The 20,674-nt window shown below is 43.1% G+C and overlaps 1 protein-coding gene across 3 annotated transcripts in view; it reads right to left on the bottom strand.

Moving 5' to 3' along the window:
* The window catches only part of DCLK1 (doublecortin like kinase 1), a 352,916-nt gene that overhangs the window by 8,631 nt on the left and 323,611 nt on the right, over positions 1–20,674 (bottom strand). Inside the window, exon 17 of one of the 3 annotated variants that reach the window (XM_040426117.1) lies at positions 5,950–6,023. The exons of the other annotated variants lie outside the window; for them this stretch is intronic. Within the exon in view, the coding sequence (XP_040282051.1) occupies positions 5,950–6,023 (74 nt within the window). The remainder of the gene's footprint in view (positions 1–5,949; positions 6,024–20,674) is intronic. 3 annotated transcript variants of the gene reach the window in all.

Here is a 20,674-nt window from a genome sequence, read left to right as displayed (position 1 = left end):
TCTGCTGGTGAGGGCAATTGCAAAGACCCCTCATTGCCAACATTATTGTTGGGGGAAACCTCTATGTTTTAACTCTTTGGACCCCCACTCCTATTCCAACCTGAGATAGCCTTGGTATACTGTATGGGGGGATAATACATTGTATATTAATATATTTTGGCCAAAATTTCTTGATTTTGTCCTAGTCATGCAGGCTGAGTTTGTCATCCATGGTATTGCTGCTGTTATCTTCTGGGGAACCCCTGACCGAGTTCTATAGGACGCCAGGGTTCTTGGTTGGCAATCGCTGGCATTGACCAGTTGCACCTATATTATTTGTTTTTATTATTCTAACAGCATTATAGACACATTTATGGAATTGTTATTTATGCAATTTCCTATTATTTTATGTAAAGTACCTCAAGTAAAATAAACATGTAAAGCCCCAGTATCTGCTCTGTCTGACTATAACAATGGAAACCTACCCTTACTATTTACTATACTTGGGCTCTGGAGAGTCATCTACCACAAGGTGAACTGTGCTTGCAATCCCGAGCACTGAAACCTGTGTACATAAGTAGTGCCCCGGTGGTGGGGTGACGGGTGATTCAGGACTTGATGGTCCAAACATGGCTTGATAGAGGATATACTTTATCAAAGGAAAGCTCGAGATTGGGTTTTGGAATAGCAACCCCCCGGCAGCTGGCTGTAACTTATGGGGGTGTCAGCTGTGTCTGGGAGATTAGACAAGGTTTGCATTAGAATGATTTGTGGTAAGCGGCTTATGGCCCAAAGCCAATAGTGATCAGCATATGTTCCCTATGGTAAATAACTCTCCGCCGGCTCCCAGCCTGATCAGTATAGTATACAGTTACAGTACGGCCATTCCTTATTCTGTTATGCTGTATGAGTCTTTTATGCTATTTATTATACACAAATGTAAAATGAATGTCATGTACTTTACGCATTTAGATGTAGCAGAGCTGAATTTGTCAATTAGGACTCATGTACATTTTGCGGACAAAGAAAGGACATTTCTGCAGGAGTAAGGGTAATTTCACACTAGCGTTATTCAGTTTTATCCTAATGCATTCAGAATGGAGAGCAATCCATTCTGCATGCTGCAGTATTTTCTCCGTCCAAAATTCCAGAAAACTTGCCGGAATGCCGTTTTCCATCGAAATGCATTAATGGCAAGTGTTCCGGCAAAACGGATTCGGTTTTCTGGTCTGCGCATGCGCAGACCTTTAAAAATGCAAAGGAAAAAAAAATACCGGATCCGTTTTGCTGGATGACACCGGAGAGACGGATCCGGTGTTTCAAAGCATTTGTTAGACGGATCTGCATCCGGATCCGTTTACAAATGCTATCTGTTTGCACACGGATTTTCGGATCCGGGGGGCAGTTCCGGCGATGGAACTGCCTGCCGGATCTTCACAACGCAAGTGTGAAAGTACCCTAAAAAAAAATGGCAGCATGCACTCGGCCGGTATCCGTATTTTGCGGATCCACGTTTTGCAGACTGCATGAGGCCTTAACTTGCTCCTGCTACATTATAATATACACATTAGAATGTATGCCAGGTCTGCTGGAAGTCCTATGCAAAAAGCAAAATAACAAACTCAGCCCTGCTACATGTGTATATATTATTAATGATTTACCACTAAAGGTGATGGCCCAATGGTATGTACTGAAAACTGGTCAGGCAGTTCTTATGTAGATTTCTCTGATGCTTTACCCGCCTGCACATATATCCATATTTACACAGTCTCCTACAACTGTATCATCTTTGCTCTTTATTAGGGTGACCAAATTTGGGCTTTCAAAAAGGAGGACACTTGGGGCCGGAAGCACTCATTTGTTAAAAAAAAAGTCAGTTCAGGCATTTTTGGTAATTCCCAGGCAGACATTCTTTTTTTAGGTTCCAGAAAGAGGACATGCCCTGAGAAAATAGGATGTATGGACACCCTACTCTACTGTATATGTGATCCAGTGTATAGCGCTCAGTCCCATAGAGAAGAATGGAGCAGCAGCAGGTATTCTCAAATTTTCCCAGGCAGCTCAAATTTGCTGGGACTGTCTCTGAAATCTTGGGATAACCCTTTTAAAAGGGGTGTTCCCATCTGACACCTTTACGGCGTATACACAGGATATGAGATAGGTGCAGGTCACCTCTGGGATCCTCAGGATTTACATATTGATAGCCCATCAATTTCAGATCGGTGGGGCTCGGACTCCTGAGATCCCCACTAATTAGCTGTACGAGTAGGCAGTGGCACACCGTAAGCCCTTAAAGGGTTTTTCGCTAGGATATGGCCCTATTGACTGATAAGTGCGGGTCCCACCGCTGGGACTCACACCTACACTGAGAACGGAGGCCCAAAAGTTGTGGGGCCTCTGAAAATAGCCAAGTGCTGGCTCGGCTATTTCCGTCGGCCCCATAGAAATGAATGGGATCGATAACTGCACAAGTGTGGTGCAAACCCATTTATTACTATGGGGAGAGCGCTTGGTGGTAGTCAGGCCCAAGGAAACCCGGGGTCCTCCGACCACCACCTTTCCCACTCCGCGTGGGACCCGCACCTCTCAGAGAATGGGGGCATATCCTAGCGATATGACCCCATTGTCTCCGATAAGAATACCCCTTTAAGCTTCTTCTTAGGCCACATGAATGACGAACGTGATGTCACATGGCGGCACTCAACATGGAGCTGCGGCCTCCTCAAACAGCTGATTGGCAGGGGTGCTGGGAGTTGAACTCCAGCTGATCTCCTGAGGATAGATCATCAATATGTAAATCCCGGAGAACCCCTTTAAAACTTGAACAGATGCTCTTAAAGGCACCTGTCATCTCTGACTAGCCCTATGAAATATTGTAATGGATGGACTGTGTACAGAATGGTGAGCTCAGATCAGTAATTCTTTATACATACCTCTGGTCCCCACCCCCAAAATAGAGGGGACTACAGAATTTGTCCTCTTTGTGCATCACAGGGTGGTATGTGCACCACAGTGGTGGAACCGGGATAAGATAAAATAAGAATTACTGATCTGAGCTCTCCGTTCTGTAGACTATTTATCCATTACAGTAGTTTCTAGGCCTAGTCCAAAGTAACAGATGCCCTTTAAATGGGTTGTCTCACAATGGATATTTATCACCTATCCACAGCACAGGTGAGAGATGTGTAATCCCTAGGGGCACCACTGTTGGGACACCCATGATCACTAGAATTTGAGCCCACTGCTCCTCCTCACTGCATGACCACATCAAGGCAAAGTTTGAATGGAGAGGTGGCCGAGCATGCCCAGTGCTACTCTATTCAAAGTCTAACAGAGACTCTGACAGATTCAACTGAATAGAGCACTCAGCTGTTTCTGTCAGCCCCATAGACATTAAACAAAGGATCAGGCATGTATAAATGTAATATGCCTGATCCTTCTTTCCACTAACACCTGTCCTGCTTTTGAGTCAGGTATCTCCCATACAAATTAGAAGGATGGCGAGTCTTGCCGAAATTCATACAATGTGTAAGTGCTGATGAAGGGGCTGTGATCCCCCTCTGGCCTCTTGACCTTGGGAAGTGTCCTAATGGCTGAACTGTGACAGGTCTCACTAATGTTACCTTCTGATTTGTCTCAATAATGTATAACACTTAAAGCGTTCCTGAGTTTAAAAAAAAAAATTTGCATAATGACTGTGCTTCTTTGTACAATATTAACTGTGAAGGAGCAGGTCTTTTTGGGGCTTCCCCAATGTCTTTTCAGCCTAATTATTCCACTCTTCAGCTGCACAGCTAGATGCATTTCTCTCACAAACAGGGCTATCCCTTCTGTGAAATCTGACAGCACTGTACTGCTGTGACATCCTTTCCCTTACTCCCCAACATGTTTGCTTTAAAGGGATTCTGTCATGAGATTTTACCCCTATAACCTAAACATATGCTCATGTCCGTACTAATAACATGAATCCTAAGCTGGCCTTATCAAACCTCCCTGTGGCTCTATTAGCCCCAAAAACAGGTTTTTATAACCTGTCAATCACTTACCTAAGGTGCCCAAGGGGACGTCCGTTAATACAGTGTGCCCAGCCTCACCCATCGCCGTCCGGTGCCCAGCGCCGCCTTCCCTGTCTTCATCGCCGCCCTACCTATCTTCTGCGCCACATTCTTCAGCTCAGCGCCGCCTCCGCAATCCTCCCGTCCCTCTGCCAGATCCCGCACCGCTGACTCCTGGCAGCGGCTTCGTTGAGCAAAGTGCGCATGCGCCGGCCTGATGCGCAATCCTCCCTTCCCTCTGCCAGATGCGCAGGCGCGGGATCTGGCAGAGGGACAGGAGGATTGCGGAGGCGGCGCTGAGCTGAAGAAGGCGGCGCTTAGGATTAATGTTATTAGTACGGACATGAGCATATGTTTAGGTTATACGGGTAAAATCTCATGACAGAATCCCTTTAAGCTCCGGAGCTCACAAAACAGATAAGAAGGGATACTTCACATTAACAGAAAGGCAGGAGGCTCCTATGAATTTTGAAGCAGTGTAGAAGCAGTTCTTTCATCAGGCTCAGAATCTCAGCTAACTCCAACTGAGTGGGCCCCACAGCAAATTTTTGAACGCCCCCAGCAACTTCTTCACAACCCCCAACTCACAAGCAACTCCCACTCCTGTTGCTAATCAAGATTGAGCTCTGAGACAAGGCCCGGTAGTGTCACTGTATATAATGTCATTGTATAATACTGTTGAGGGGGCCCTGATGATAAAATCTTTTAGTCTTCCTCCTGAGGGGGCCCCTTGTGGGTCTGGGCCCCAAAGCAGCCGCTTCCCCTGCTTCCCCTACAGCTAAGCCCCTGGATATGACCCCACTTCCTCTCTGCCATCTTTACTTATAAGGACGGATCTTGCCTGACAACAGGAAGTGAACTGAAAATTGGGTAGAAGTGAGACCCCTAGTGGCCATGACTTTACAGCTTTTTTCAGGTGGATGCAGGCAGATTTTTTAAATGAAGTGATTAAGAAATTTACTATTTACACAATTCTCTATTAAATGAAATGAATTTGTGTAGTACAGTGACTCTTTAATGTTATTTTTACCTCAATACAAAAGCTCCCATTATCATGGTACTACAGTACAAATCACAATATGTTATCGGGCTATAATTATGATGTATAAGTTATTATATTGTCATAGAAATGTAATTCTCTTTATGTAATGTACATTTTCTTTTAACAAAGGTTTAACGACAAAAAAAGAAAATTCAAGGCTCTGTATCATAAAAACAGTGACATAACTAAAATATATACAGTAAATATATATAGAGAGAGAGACAAACAATACAAAGAACCAGACAAAAAACTTCCGACCATAACACACTGAAGTGACGGATGTTCAATGCATTACAATGTTATGCATTGTTAGTTGTCAGGTTTTCAGTAAGGGTCGTGTTTTGTGTGGTTTAAAACTACAGGATATACACAGGTTACGCACTGATATTCTGTAAATTTTAGGTGCTGTATAAAGATGTTGCAAAGCTGAGTTTGCAATGTGGCACACCTTGTGTTCTCACCCAAATAACAGTTAAATAACAAATTCAGCTCTGCTACATCTGAATCTATTTTTGAGGAGAATTGATATCACAATAGCAATTTTTATAAAATGATTTTTTTTTATCTAAGTGCAACATACCGTACTGTATCACATATATCCTGTCTTTTGAACCACAGGAGGTACTCAGCAAATGTGTGATGAAGAAAGCTGGCCATGTCAGCATGGATAATGGACGAAAAGGGATGGAGAAGGTGGTTTGCGAAATCTCAATAAAGCTTGAGACTACAACTCATAAAGCGGTATATGGACTGGATATATAAAAAAAATTAAATAAAAAAAAAGCATGTTTATCCACTGAAGGGACTGATTAATGGAGACTGCCAGCACGTCGCCATGGAAACACTGACTGTTGGCGCTGAACCATCTCATACCTTATCCAATACATTCCTGGCTGTTGGTAGTAGTCCAAAGACCCTGATCTCTTGATGGAAAAACCGTGGTCCAGCTGAGCAGAAAGAAATGGGGCAACTCAGTGGATCATCAATTTACCAGAAAGCGTCTATTTCCACATGACCCTGATATTATAAAATATAATACAGCATCTTATCTGTTCCCCCTTCTCCCCCAGTGATCAGAGGGGTCACTGCAACACTGTACCCCGTGAACAAAGTACAATTTCATAGAGTAACACTTTGTAAATCGAAATAACCTACCTACTATATAAGTGGTTCCTTTCCTCAATATTGAATGTCTCATATATTATTAAAGGAACAGTCTAGACAGAACCAGTATACTATATTATACATACAGCAGGGCCTGAAGGGTTTGTTCTGTTTCCTGGTCCTCTGATGTCTGTGTCATGCACCGCCCCCCTCAGGCCCTGCAATAGGCATAACACTTTATATCGGTTTTAGAGTGTTTTACCGACATCAAAATGTGCAGCGAGGAGTTTGTTTTTGCATATTTATTACTGTGTTTTAGATAATTACTACAATATGTTTGTTATCCCACAATAATGTAACATTTTCAATCCATTTAATGTAATTACATTTATATTCAATCCGATTGTACCGCTACCCTGATAGAACAAATATTCTACTAATAGAGCAACCACTATACTAACAATAATACTATGTTAAATACTTTTCCGTTAAAAAAGACAGAAGTATTTTTGCACAAACGCTCCTTCTTCAAGGTTGTATAGACAGCCTGATGAAGAAGCCTTTGCTCTGAAAGCTTGCAAACAGATAAAAAAAAAAAAATTGGTTACCCCATATCGCTGCTATAATACTTTTGCCTTTTTTAATGCTAAATTATTTAGCATCACATAGATTTTCTGGTACCACACTATTTTGGCTATACTTCAGCAACAACACTACTAATAGAACAACTACACTAATTATATGCTTTAGCAACTACTATACTGATATATTACCTACTATACTAATACAACATCCACAATACTGATAGAATACCCACTATAATAGTGAAATAATACCTATTATACTATTATAAAAAATACTATAGACTATATTACCACTAATAGAACTATACTAATTGTATAGCAACTACTACACTGAAACATGGTCTACTACACTAATACAACAGCTTCAATACTGATATAACTGTTATTTACACTAATATAATACTTATTATACTATTATAGCAACTATACTACTAATATATATAGCAACTACTATACTGATATATTATCTACTATACTAATACAACTACAATACTGATAGAATACCTACATGCCTATTATGATACTTACATAATACTTATTAATTTATATTATAACAACGTGTACACTGCTAACTACACTAATTATATAAAAGCGGCTATACGGATATATCTATTACACTAATGCAACAATTAATATACTAATATAATACATACTATACTAATAGAACAGCTACTCTAATATAACCACTATACAATAACTGACTAACTATTCTATTCATATAAATCTTACACTACAATTATAACCATACTACCAATATAAAACCTAAATTTCTAACATAACAACTTTACTGATATGTCCACTATACAAACAATGTACCTACCTTGCTAATATTACAACTATACTAAGATAATTGCACTATTAATAGAACAACTACTAAGACCTCAAAAAAGTACACTGTATATATTATAATAACCACTAATATGACTGCACTATTAATATAATACTACTACTAACCATAAGATAATCATATAAGTATCTTACTAGTATTACAACTCTACAAATATAATTGCACTACTGATATAATGACACTTCTACTAATATAAAGTCACACTTCAAATATATCTACTAATACAAATCCTACACTGTTAATAGAACTACTACTCTACTAATATACATTATTAATATAACTACGATTCAGCTGATATACACTATTAATACTGTATAACTACTACGAATATACACTATTAATATCACAACTACTCTACTACTATACACTATTATTATAACTACTACTAATATACCCTATTAATATAACTACTACTGTACTAATACATACTAATAATATAGCAACTACTAATATACCCTATTAATATAACTATTAATATACACTATAAATTTTACAATTATTAATATACACTATTAATATAACTACAGCTAAGATATACTGTTAACATGACTACTAATATACAGTATTAATATAACAATTGCTAATATACACTAATACTACTCTACTAATATATATTATTAATAAAACAACTACTCTACTAATATATATTATTATAACTACTACTACTATAATATAATGTACACTATTAATAAAACTACTACTCTACCAATATACACTGTTAAAATAACAACTTCTAATATACACTCTCAATATAACTACTACTGATACACACTATTACTATAATTACTACTCTACACTATTATTATAACTACTACTCTTCTTCTAATATACACTATTAATATAACTACAGGACTAATAGAATTCATTGAACAACTTTCCAAGTGAGTCCCCCTCTAAATTAGATTCTATTCAGACGTCCGCACTTTGGGTCCAGATCTGTTCCACAATTATGCGGAATGGGTGCGGACCCATTCATTTTCAATAGGGACGGTAAAGATGCGGACAGCACACAGTGTGCTGTCCGCATCCGCATTTCAGGTCCGCGGCCCCGAAACTTCCGGTCCGCGGCTCCGCAACAAAATAGAACATGTCCTATTCTTGTCCGCAGCTGCGGACAAGAATAGGCCTTTCTATTGGGGTGCCCGGTGTTTTGCGGATCCGCAAAACACTGCGGACGTGTGAATAGACCCTTAACGGGATATGATTTTGAGTCTGCATGCAACAGAAGTGGCCATAACCATTTGTGTAGTTAAATGTTATAATTGTGTCACCATCATACAAACATACTCAATTAAGATTGACAGCCTTTGTTTATAAAACCTGTCACGGTGCGGTTCACCGTAACATGGTTTGCCGTGCAGGCTGGCTGCACGCCTTTTGCGTACTGGCTGTGGGTGATTCCGTGTAGGCTGGTTGCTTTTGGCTGCGTGCTGGCTGCGGTATCTTGTGTGAACCTGCCCATGTGTGTGTGTACTCCTTGTGGCTGTATCGTCTCCCTGTGGATATGTTAGGTTGGTTGCGCTCTTGCGTACTGGCTCCGGTGTTCTGTACATGCTGGTTGCTCGGGGCCACGTCCTGTATCGCGGCTTGGTTGCTGTGATTTCTGGTTACCCCTAACCTGATTTGGTACCTCCCTGTTTGGTTCTGATGGGGTTAACCTCCCCTGGTTGGTTCCTGGGTGTGACCTTTCAGGTGCGCTCATTAGGCTGCTATTTCTGCCTTTGAGTGTGGAGTGTTGTGGTCAGCCTTTTCTGTCTTGTCAGTGTTTCACCCTTCTGCTCTGTGTAGTCTGTCTATCTACGTTTGTCTTGCCAGGTTTTGCCCTTTGCTGCTGACCCAAGGAGTCCTACCATTTACACCTCCGTATGTTCCGCCTGGTTCTGTATACTGTCACGTGCCGGATGTCCCCAGGAGGACCTCCGAGACGTCAGGCGAGCAGGATACGAGGAAAACAGGCCAAGGACCACAGAACACATAATTTATTACAAAGGAACCAAGACACGTGACAATGACTATAACAAAAGACCTCAATGTACTGAAACGGATCAGTGGGTGCGGACCCACTGCGCCACTGACTAGCAATACTCTGGAGGGGCATAACTAAGCGGCTACCTGGTCTTCACTAGAGCCTCAGATGGTGAGGATAAACACTAGGACCTTGCCACTGAGGCGTCTGGGAAAGGGGCTGAACAACTTAAATACCTGCAGGAGAGCCAGGGTTGGTCAGCGAGGTCACCTGACCTAACCCAGCCCGCCCAGTGAGTGATGTGTGCAGGGTCACATGACACCAGCCGAACTCAGGCTGTGTCCAGGGCTGAATAGAAGATGTGGAGCGGAATCCTCAGAAGCAATATCACTTATACAAACAGAGTTTCCCGGACTGTAGCGGTAATCGGGGGAACAGCCGCGCACCGCAGCCGCTGTTACAAAACCACTAAAAGAAAAACAGATAATTCTTGGAAATACTGTCGTATTCCAGTGCACTAGTCCAGAGAATACTCTGTAATGGAAAAGCTGGAGGAATACATCCTTATAATTAACCCTTTGCAGGGTATTACTAAGCTGGTATAAAGGAAAAGTTAATAAAGGGTGTTCTCTGTCTGGATGTACTATGATAGAAACCTAGACCTTGCAGATGATACCACCATGGTTTGATGCTGCCATCTACTGGTCTAACATGTCTTCAGCCTATCCAAATGTGAGGTACATGAGGTGGAAGTAATAGTAATAGGAAACTAAATACTATACTTTATGTATTACTATGCTTTTTTTTGTTATCTATTGTAATATTTGTATGTCATGTGGAGCAAAAAACAGGTGTCTCCTGAAGCTCTGGGACACTAATCCAAAATCAGTACCAGGGCTCCCCAACTAACATGCGCCATATATAAAACAGGTGTTTTCTTATGTGTCAATTTGAACCTGGTCAAAAGAAAAAGGTGTTAGCCAGTAGTAACAAGTCCTGATGCTCTCAAAAAGAGAGAAAATATAAAATATTGTAATTTAATACCTCTTAATGGCTAACTAAAATAAATGATGTTATAAGGCAAGCTTTCGAGCCTCTCAGGTTTTTGGAGACTCTGATTTTTTCATTTCTGGCCTCAAGAACGTGCCCGAGAATTTCCTCGAATATAAAAAAAAAAAAAAAAGCAATGACTGTGTACCTCTAGTGGTGAACCGCAAGGAAACTACATCATACTCTACACAACATAGGCGTCGCTACGGGGGGGGGGGGGGCAATTGCCCCCACCCCTAGGTTATTTCCCCCCCCCCCCCCCCCGCGTGCCCCCCTGCTGATTCCGTTTCCTTTCCCTTTAAAACATAACGATCTGGCCCCGTGGCCCGGCCGCCGCCGATCCGAATAATCACGGTGACAGTCACTGCGCAGAGCGCACTGACGTCCCATGCACGGTGCCTGCAAATTTGCGTGCCGCCAGTCAATTCTGGTCTGCAGACGCAGCGGCGGGAAGTAGAAGCCAGGACTAGGAGGAACAGAGTACACAGGAGCGTAGCGCGGGAGCTGCGCTGAGGTAATCAAGGCTGCTCCTGGCTACTGAATTCAGGCCTCCAGAGAAAAAGTTGAGGAGATATGACAGCCCTGATTGCAGCTTGCAGGATGCCTGGTGGCGTGCTGCTGAGTAGAGTGCATTATCATTGTGAATGGGAGGGGGTGGGGGTGCTAGTAATTGCATTGTGTCTGGCAGGATTGGGGGGGGGGGGGACAGTTAGGAGATCACTTTGCACCTGTCTCAACAGGTGCTTGCCTAGTAAACACAGGGCCATCCATCACTTATTAACCCCTCCCCTTCCAGCCCACCTAGCTTTATTGCTGTGTGTTATTCTTTGAACTTTTTTTAGTCCATGAAGGGGTTAATTAAGTGTTTGGGGGGGGGGGGGGGGTATTGTGCAAATTGTGTTTGGGAGCCATTTAACAAGTTTGACTGTGGTTGTGGTTGAGTGTGATCCACTGATACCCATAACAGTGTCATCCACTGATCCCCATAACAATGTCATCCACAGATGCCCCCATAACAGTGTCATCCACAGATGCCCCCATAACAGTGTGTCATCCACAGATGCCCCCATAACAGTGTGTCATCCACAGATGCCCCCATAACACTGTCATCCACTGATCCCCATAACAATGTCATCCACTAATGCCCATAACAGTGTCATCCACTGATGCCCAAAACAGTGTCATCCCCTGATGCCCATAACAGTGTCATCCACAGATGCCCCCATAACAGTGTCATCCACAGATCCCCATAACAGTGTCATCCACAGTTCCCCATAACAGTGTCATCCACAGTTGCCCCCATAACAGTGTGTCATCCACAGATGCTCCGTAATAGTGTCATCCACTGATCCCAATAACAATGTCATCCACTAATGCCAATAACAGTGTGTCATCCACAGATGCCCGCATAACACTGTCATCCACTGATCCCCATAACAATGTCATCCACTAATGCCCATAACAGTGTCATCCACAGATGCCCCCATAACACTGTCATCCACTGATCCCCATAACAATGTCATCCACTAATGCCCATAACAGTGTCATCCACAGATACCCATAACAGTGTCATCCACTGATGCCCATAACAGTGTCACCCACAGATGCCCCTATAACAGTGTCATCCACAGATGCCCCCATAACAGTGTCATCCACAGATGCCCCCATAACAGTGTGTCATCCACAGATGCTCCATAACAGTATCATCCACTGATCCCCATAACAATGTCATCCACTAATGCCAATAACAGTGTCATCCACAGATGCCCATAACAGTGTCATCAACAGATGCCCATAACAGTGTCATCCACTGATGCCCATAACAGTGTCATCCACTGATGCCCATAACAGTGTCATCCACAGATGCCCCCATAACAGTGTGTTATCCACAGATGCCCCTATAACAGTATGTCATCCACAGATGCCCCCATAACAGTGTCATCCACAGATACCCCATAACAGTGTCATCCAGATACCCCATAACAGTGTGTCATCCACAGATCACCCCCCATAACAGTGTCATCCACTGATGCCCATAACAGTGTGTCATCCACAGATACCCCATAACAGTGTCATCCACAGATACCCCATAACAGTGTCATCCACAGATACCCCATAACAGTGTCATCCACAGATACCCCATAACAGTGTCATCCACAGATACCCCATAACAGTGTCATCCACAGATACCCCATAACAGTGTCATCCACAGATACCCCATAACAGTGTGTCATCCACAGATCACCCCCCATAACAGTGCCATCCACAGACCCCCCCATAACAGTGTCATCCACAGATCACCCCCCATAACAGTGCGCCTGCGCACTGAGGAGAGACAGAAAGGAGGGGAAAGAATCTGAGGAAGCAAGCAGAGAACGGCACAGCAGACGACTGAATAGCTTCTTTTGTAAGTAAATTGTTTTATTATATATTACATATCCCTGCATACCGCAATACTCTCGTATTTTGTAATCTTATTTATATATACTCATTTGGTATTTTTTTTTGTAGTATGATTAAGTGGTGAAAATTATTAGTGCCCCCCCTAATTATTGTTCCTAGAGTCTCCACTGCTACACAAATATGACCGTCTCAGGACAATATTCCCAGACTCTCCCACACTATGCTTCAGACAACCTCCGAATTTAAGAAATCTGATGATCAGGAGTTTACTACAGAACAGAACTTTACCCTGCAATGTGAGTAGCTGCAAAACCTGATACATATTGACCACCACAGACAGGATAAGTATCCCTAACACCCAGCAGGACTATTCGATTCCTGGAACATTCACGTGTTCTGCATCTAATGTGGTGCACCTCATTATGACCAATAAATGTCCAACTCAAGGTCTTTATGTGGGGGAAACAGAGCAAACAGAGCGAGGACAAAGTCTCTACAAAGGAAAAACCGATAACTTTCCCTGTTGCTAAACATTTTGGTGATCCTGGCCATAGCATTACAGACCTTCAAGGGTCAAACATTGACTTATCGGATAGCTTCCTTACATCTGGTGGCATTGGAGGCAGAGCTTGTTAAGAGCTCATTTGCATCCCTTTCTTCCCAGAATTCCAGAGGAGCATTTATGGCCTATAAGTCTCCTCACGCTGTTTAAGGCGTCTCCCCAAGGAGAAATAGTACCCCCCAAATCTTGACTGAGATCTCTTACCCAGTGAAGCCAGTACTATCTGCTCTGCACTGATGAGGGGCAATCACCCTGAAACAGCTGTCTGCAGATGAGGTGCTGGCTTATGTAATATCTGAGTCCTGTTTCAAGGCCTATTTAAAGGCCGATTAAGGTGCTCTCTCCCCAAAAATTCCAAGTACTAATATTAAAGGGTAATTTCAAATCCCAAAGGGACAGATGAGTTTGAGAATACAAATGTATGAATGTCTTTGATACAATTAAGGCTACTTTCACACTTGCGTTATGGCTTTCCATTTGTGAGATCCGTTCAGGGCTCTCAGAAGCGGTCCAAAACGAATCAGTTTTGCCCTAATGCATTCTGAATGGAAAAGGATCCGCTCAGAATGCATCAGTTTGCCTCCGATCAGTCTCCATTCCGTTCTGGAGGCGGACACCAAAAGGCTGCTTGCAGTGTGTCTGTCTGACACGAAACAGAGCCAAACGGATCCGTTCTGGCACACAATGTAAGTCAATGGGGACGGATCCGTTTTCTCTGACACAATCTGGCACAATAGAAAACTGATCCGTCTACTATTGACTTTCAATGGAGTTCATGATGGATCCGTCTTGGCTACGTTACAGATAATACAAACTGATCCGTTCATGATGGATGCATGCGGTTGTATTATTATTGTAACGGATCAATTTTTGCAGATCCATGACGGATCCGCCCAAAACGTGAGTTTGAAAGTAGCCAAACACAGGACTGAATTTGTCTCAAGGTTTTATGGCCTGCTTCAACATCTGAGGAGAGAGAGGGGTCTCCTCTCTAAACTCAGGCCTCATGCACACGACCGTATTTTTTTGCGGTCCGCAAAAACGGGTTCCGTTTTGCCGTGATCCGTGACCGTTTTTTCGTCCGTGGGTCTTCCTTGATTTTGGTGCGGAGCCAAACGGATCCGTCCTGAATTACAATGCAAGTCAATGGGGACGGATCCGTTTGACGTTGACACAATATGGTGCAATTTCAAACGGATCCGTCCCCATTGACTTTCAATGTAAAGTCAGGAGTTAATATACCATAGGAACTTGAAGCGTCCCCATCACCATGGGAATGCCTCTATGTTAGAATATACCGTCGGATTTGAGTTACATCGTGAAACTCAAATCCGACAGTATATTCTAACACAGAGGCGTTCCCATGGTGATGGGGACGCTTCAGGTTAGAATATACTAAAAGAACTGTGTACATGACTGCCCCCTGCTGCCAGGCAGCTGGGGGCAGCCCCCCCCCTATAGTTAACACATTGGGGGCCAGTGCGGCCGCCCCCCCCCTCCCTCCCCTGTAGTTAACTCATTGGTTGCCAGTGGGCCCCCCTCCCTCCCCTGTAGTTAACTCATTGGTGGCCAGTGCGGCCGGCCCCCCTCCCTCCCCTGTAGTTAACTCGTTGGTGGCCAGTGGGCCCCTCCTCCCTCCCCTGTAGTTAACTCGTTGGTGGCCAGTGGGCCTTCTCCCCTCCCTCCCCCTCCTAATTAAAATCTCCCCCCTATCATTGGTGGCAGCGGAGTGTACCGATCGGAGTCCCAGTTTAATCGCTGGGGCTACGATCGGTAACCGTGGCAACCAGGACGCTACTGCAGTCCCGGTTGCCATGGTTACTTAGCAATTTGTAGAACCATTATACTTACCTGTGAGCTGCGATATCTGCGTCCGGCCGGGAGCTCCTCCTACTGGTAAGTGACGTCCGGCCGGGAGCTCCTCCTACTGGTAAGTGACATGACCTGCGATTAAACTGGGACTCCGATCGGTACACTCCGCTGCCACCAATGATAGGGGGGAGATTTTAATTAGGAGGGGGAGGGAGGGGAGAAGGCCCACTGGCCACCAACGAGTTAACAACAGGGGAGGGAGGGGGGGCCCACTGGCCACCAACGAGTTAACTACAGGGGAGGGAGGGGGGCTGGCCGCACTGGCCACCAACGAGTTAACTACAGGGGAGGGAGGGGGGGCCCACTGGCCACCAACGAGTTAACTACAGGGGAGGGAGGGGGGCCGGCCGCACTGGCCACCAATGAGTTAACTACAGGGGAGGGAGGGGGGCCCACTGGCCACCAATGAGTTAACTACAGGGGAGGGAGGGGGGGCCAGCCGCACTGGCCACCAATGAGTTAACTACAGGGGAGGGAGGGGGGCCCACTGGCCACCAATGAGTTATCTACAGGGGAGGGAGGGGGGGGGGCGGCCGCACTGGCCACCAATGTGTTAACTACAGGGGGGGGCTGCCCCCTGCTGCCTGGCAGCACCTGCCAGGCAGCAGGGGGCAGTCATGTACACAGTTCTTTTAGTATATTCTAACCTGAAGCGTCCCCATCACCATGGGAACGCCTCTGTGTTAGAATATACTGTCGGTTCTGAGTTTTCACGAAGTGAAAACTCAGCTATGAAAAAGCTTTTATGCAGACGGATCTTCGGATCCGTCTGTATAAAAACTAACCTACGGCCACGGATCAGGGACGCCAATCTTGTGTGCATCCGTGTTCTTTCACGGACCCATTGACTTGAATAGGTCCGTGAACCGTTGTCCGTCAAAAAATAGGACAGGTCATTTTTTTTGACGGACAGGATACACGGATCACGGTCTCGGCTGCAAAACGGTGCATTTTCCGATTTTTCCACGGACCCATTAAAAGTCAATGGGTCCGCGAAAAAAAAAACGGAAAACGGCACAACGGCCACGGATGCACATAACGGTCGTGTGCATGAGGCCTCAGAGACAAACTTTCATATAGCTTATCTGTAAACTAATTAAGGACTCTTTCTCCAAGACCATTCCTCTGTTTGTTAGTGTTTTGCGAGTTTTTTTCATTTCTGACCTGAAGAAGAAGGGACCGGAGAGTCTCGAAAGCTTGCCTTACAACATAATTTATTTTAGTTAAAAAGGTATAAAATTACAATATTTTATATTGTTTCTCTTTTTGAGAGCATCATGAATTTGTACATGTGCACTCCTTTAGCAACACCTCAGGGTGCAAGTCCATGGTCTTATAAGATTGGGACAGTGCTTAACTAAATGTTATATGTTAGAGAAGTATACTAAAGGAAATAAAACAGAGGAGTGAAGTCCCATTGGGGGTACCTGAGTCAGGCCCTGTTCACTCTTTTGGCTTATGAGCGACACGGCCCCTTTTACATGTGGGGACCCCACAGTTCCAGTAAGATCCTACTGTATGTAATGTTTTTGAGTTGAATTTTGTACTGTACTGAATACAAAATCAAAAGCACAGCATGGACTCACCAACTTATACCTCTAATGTAATATTTATGTATTATTCTCTTTTATTGCAGTTTGTTATATTCATACTTTCAGAGTTATTTCCCAGGACAGTTTTTCCATTGGAATAATTTAAAAAAATAGCTTAATGTCTAGATATTGCTGTTACATATTTGTCATGGCGCCCGCTGGCATCCTTCTAATTCCAGCCAAACGTGTTCAGTGGATTTTTTGAGAGGGAATCAAAATAACATGAGGGAGCGCCAGAACTATACCGTAAGTGTGAAACTAGCCTAACTAAGGGGGCTATGCCTGTATTGTGACATCATTGTGTCTGTTATCCCTGTACCAGAAGCAGGAACACTCTGCTGAAGGCAGGAGAAAACTGCGCGCTGCACTGGTCACATGACAGTGACATCATGACAGCCTGTGATGATGTCACTGTCATGTGACCAGTGCAGCTTGCTGATTTTTCCTGCCTTCGGCAGACAATTCCTGTTTCCGTTACTCTCCAGCCTCCAGCAGTGTCCGCTTTCAAGCGCAGCAGCATGGTTCCTCCTCTTGGCGTTAAGGTCTCTGCCTCTTCCTAGTCTTGTGCCTAGTCCTTGCTCAACACTAACGGGTAAGGCACCTGTCTCAGTGGCCTTATTCTTATCCCTGTGAGGATATCACACAGGGAGCGTCCCCTCTTCTTTTTATTATCCCTGTACTGTGACATTATCACTGTGTTTATTATTCCTGTACTGTGACATTATCCCTGTACTGTGACATCACTGTGTGTATTATCCCTGTACTGTGACATCAATGTGTTTATTATCCTTGTACTGTGACATCACTGTGTTTATTATCCCTGTACTGTGACGACATTGCACTTATTATCCTTGTCCTGTGTACTGTGACATCACTGTTTATTATCCTTGTACTGTGACATCACTATTTATTATCCTTGTACTGTGACATCAATGTGTTTATTATCCTTGTACTGTGACATCACTGTTTATTATCCTTGTACTGTGACATCAATGTGTTTATTATCCTTGAACTGTGACATCACTGTTTATTATCCTTGTACTGTGACATCAATGTGTTTTTTTATCCCTGTACTGTGATGATATCACACTTATTATCCTTGTCCTGTGTACTGTGACATCACTGTTTATTATCCCTGTACTGTGACATCACTGTTTATTATCCTTGTACTGTGACATCACTGTTTATTATCCCTGTACTGTGACATCACTATTTATTATCCTTGTACTGTGACATCAATGTGTTTATTATCCTTGTACTGTGACGACATTGCACTCATTATCCTTGTCCAGTGAGGCTGGACTGGAGGCGTAGCCTTAGGGTTTGGCCGGCATGACGGGGGGTGGTTCAGGGAAGCAGGAATTGGGATTGGGCAGTTTACGTTGTGGGGGGAGGGGGGAGTCATGGCTTTAAGAGGGGACTGTGGGGGAAGAAAGGGCGCCATTTTATAGGAGAAGGCAGTGAACCCCTGCCCACCCTCCCTTGTTTTGGTGGTTTATATTCTTGATCCCGTTCGTGTAAGGTGAAGAAAAGTTGGGGGGATGTTCTTTAGGATTGGGAGGTCCTCGAAGTAGCCAGGTTGCTGAGGAGGGGAGGGCCCTAAGGTTGGGGCTAGACTCCCTTGGTTGGTGGCGGATTTAAGGGGCCCATCGGTTGGTGCCTACGAGTTGGTGTTTAACGGCTGGAGGCAAGGTGGAGTTCCCCAAATGGGATTTAATTATTTTAGGCTTCGAGGACCTTCCTTCGTCGGTAATGTTCATAATTTGTATGGATGTAGATAATAAAACGGCTGCTGTGGCCGATTAAAATCCACCGCTGTGTGTCAGAGTGGTTATTGGGGAAAGAAAAAAAAACGATCCTGGGACATAGATTGGAGAGTTAGCGGACCAGTAACCAGTACCAACGTCATGTGTACTGTGACATCACTGTGTTTATTATCCTTGCACTGTGACATTACTATTTATTATCCCTGTACTGTGACATCATTGTGTTTATTATCCTGTACTGTGACATCATTGTGTTTATTATCCTGTACTGTGACATCACTGTGTTTATTATCCTGTACTGTGACATCATTGTGTTTATTATCCTGTACTGTGACATCATTGTGTTTATTATCCTGTACTGTGACATCATTGTGTTTATTATCCTTGTACTGTGACATCATTGTGTTTATTATCCTGTACTGTAATATCACTGTGTTTATTATCCTTGTACTGTGACATCACTGTGTTTATTATCCTTGTACTGTGACATCATTGTGTTTATTATCCTGTACTGTAATATCACTGTGTTTATTATATCTGTACTGTGACATCACTGTGTTTATTATCCTTGTACTGTGACATCATTGTGTTTATTATCCTGTACTGTAACATCACTGTGTTTATTATTCCTGTACTGTGACATCATTGTGTTTATTATCCTGTACTGTGACATCATTGTGTTTATTATCCTTGTACTGTGACATCATTGTGTTTATTATCCTGTACTGTAACATCACTGTGTTTATTATCCTTGTACTGTGACATCATTGTGTTTATTATCCTGTACTGTAACATCACTGTGTTTATTATCCTGTACTGTGACATCACTGTGTTTATTATCCTGTACTGTAACATCATTGTGTTTATTATCCCTGTACTGTGACATCACTGTGTTTATTATCCTTGTACTGTGATATCATTGTGTTTATTATCCTGTACTGTAATATCACTGTGTTTATTATCCTGTACTGTAATATCACTGTGTTTATTATCCTTGTACTGTGACATCACTGTGTTTATTATATCTGTACTGTGACATCACTGTGTTTATTATCCCTGTACTGTGACATCATTGTGTTTATTATCCTGTACTGTAACATCACTGTGTTTATTATCCTTGTACTGTGACATCACTGTGTTTATTATATCTGTACTGTGACATCATTGTGTTTATTATCCTTGTACTGTGACATCACTGTGTTTATTATCCTGTACTGTGACATCACTGTGTTTATTATTCTGTACTGTGACATCATTGTGTTTATTATCCTGTACTGTAACATCACTGTGTTTATTATCCTTGTACTGTGACATCACTGTGTTTATTATATCTGTACTGTGACATCACTGTGTTTATTATCCCTGTACTGTGACATCACTGTGTTTATTATCCTTGTACTGTGACATCACTGTGTATATTATATCTGTACTGTGACATCATTGTGTTTATTATCCTGGTACTGTGACATTACTGTGTTTATTATCCTGTACTGTGACATCACTGTGTTTATTATCCTGTACTGTGACATCACTGTGTTTATTATATCTGTACTGTGACATCATTGTGTTTATTATCCTGGTACTGTGACATCACTGTGTTTATTATCCTGTACTGTGACATCACTGTGTTTATTATCCTGTACTGTGACATCACTGTGTTTATTATCCCTGTACTGTGACATCACTGTGTTTATTATCCTGTACTGTGACATCACTGTGTTTATTATCCCTGTACTGTGACATCACTGTGTTTATTATCCCTGTACTGTGACATCATTGTGTTTATTATCCTGTACTGTAACATCACTGTGTTTATTATCCTGTACTGTGACATCACTGTGTTTATTATCCT

The sequence above is a fragment of the Bufo bufo genome, chromosome 3, assembly GCF_905171765.1.
Source record: "Bufo bufo chromosome 3, aBufBuf1.1, whole genome shotgun sequence".
NCBI classification, from domain to species: Eukaryota; Metazoa; Chordata; class Amphibia; order Anura; family Bufonidae; genus Bufo; species Bufo bufo.
The sequence above is the reverse complement of the archived record's forward strand: the minus strand, read 5'-3'. Positions and strand labels throughout refer to the sequence as shown.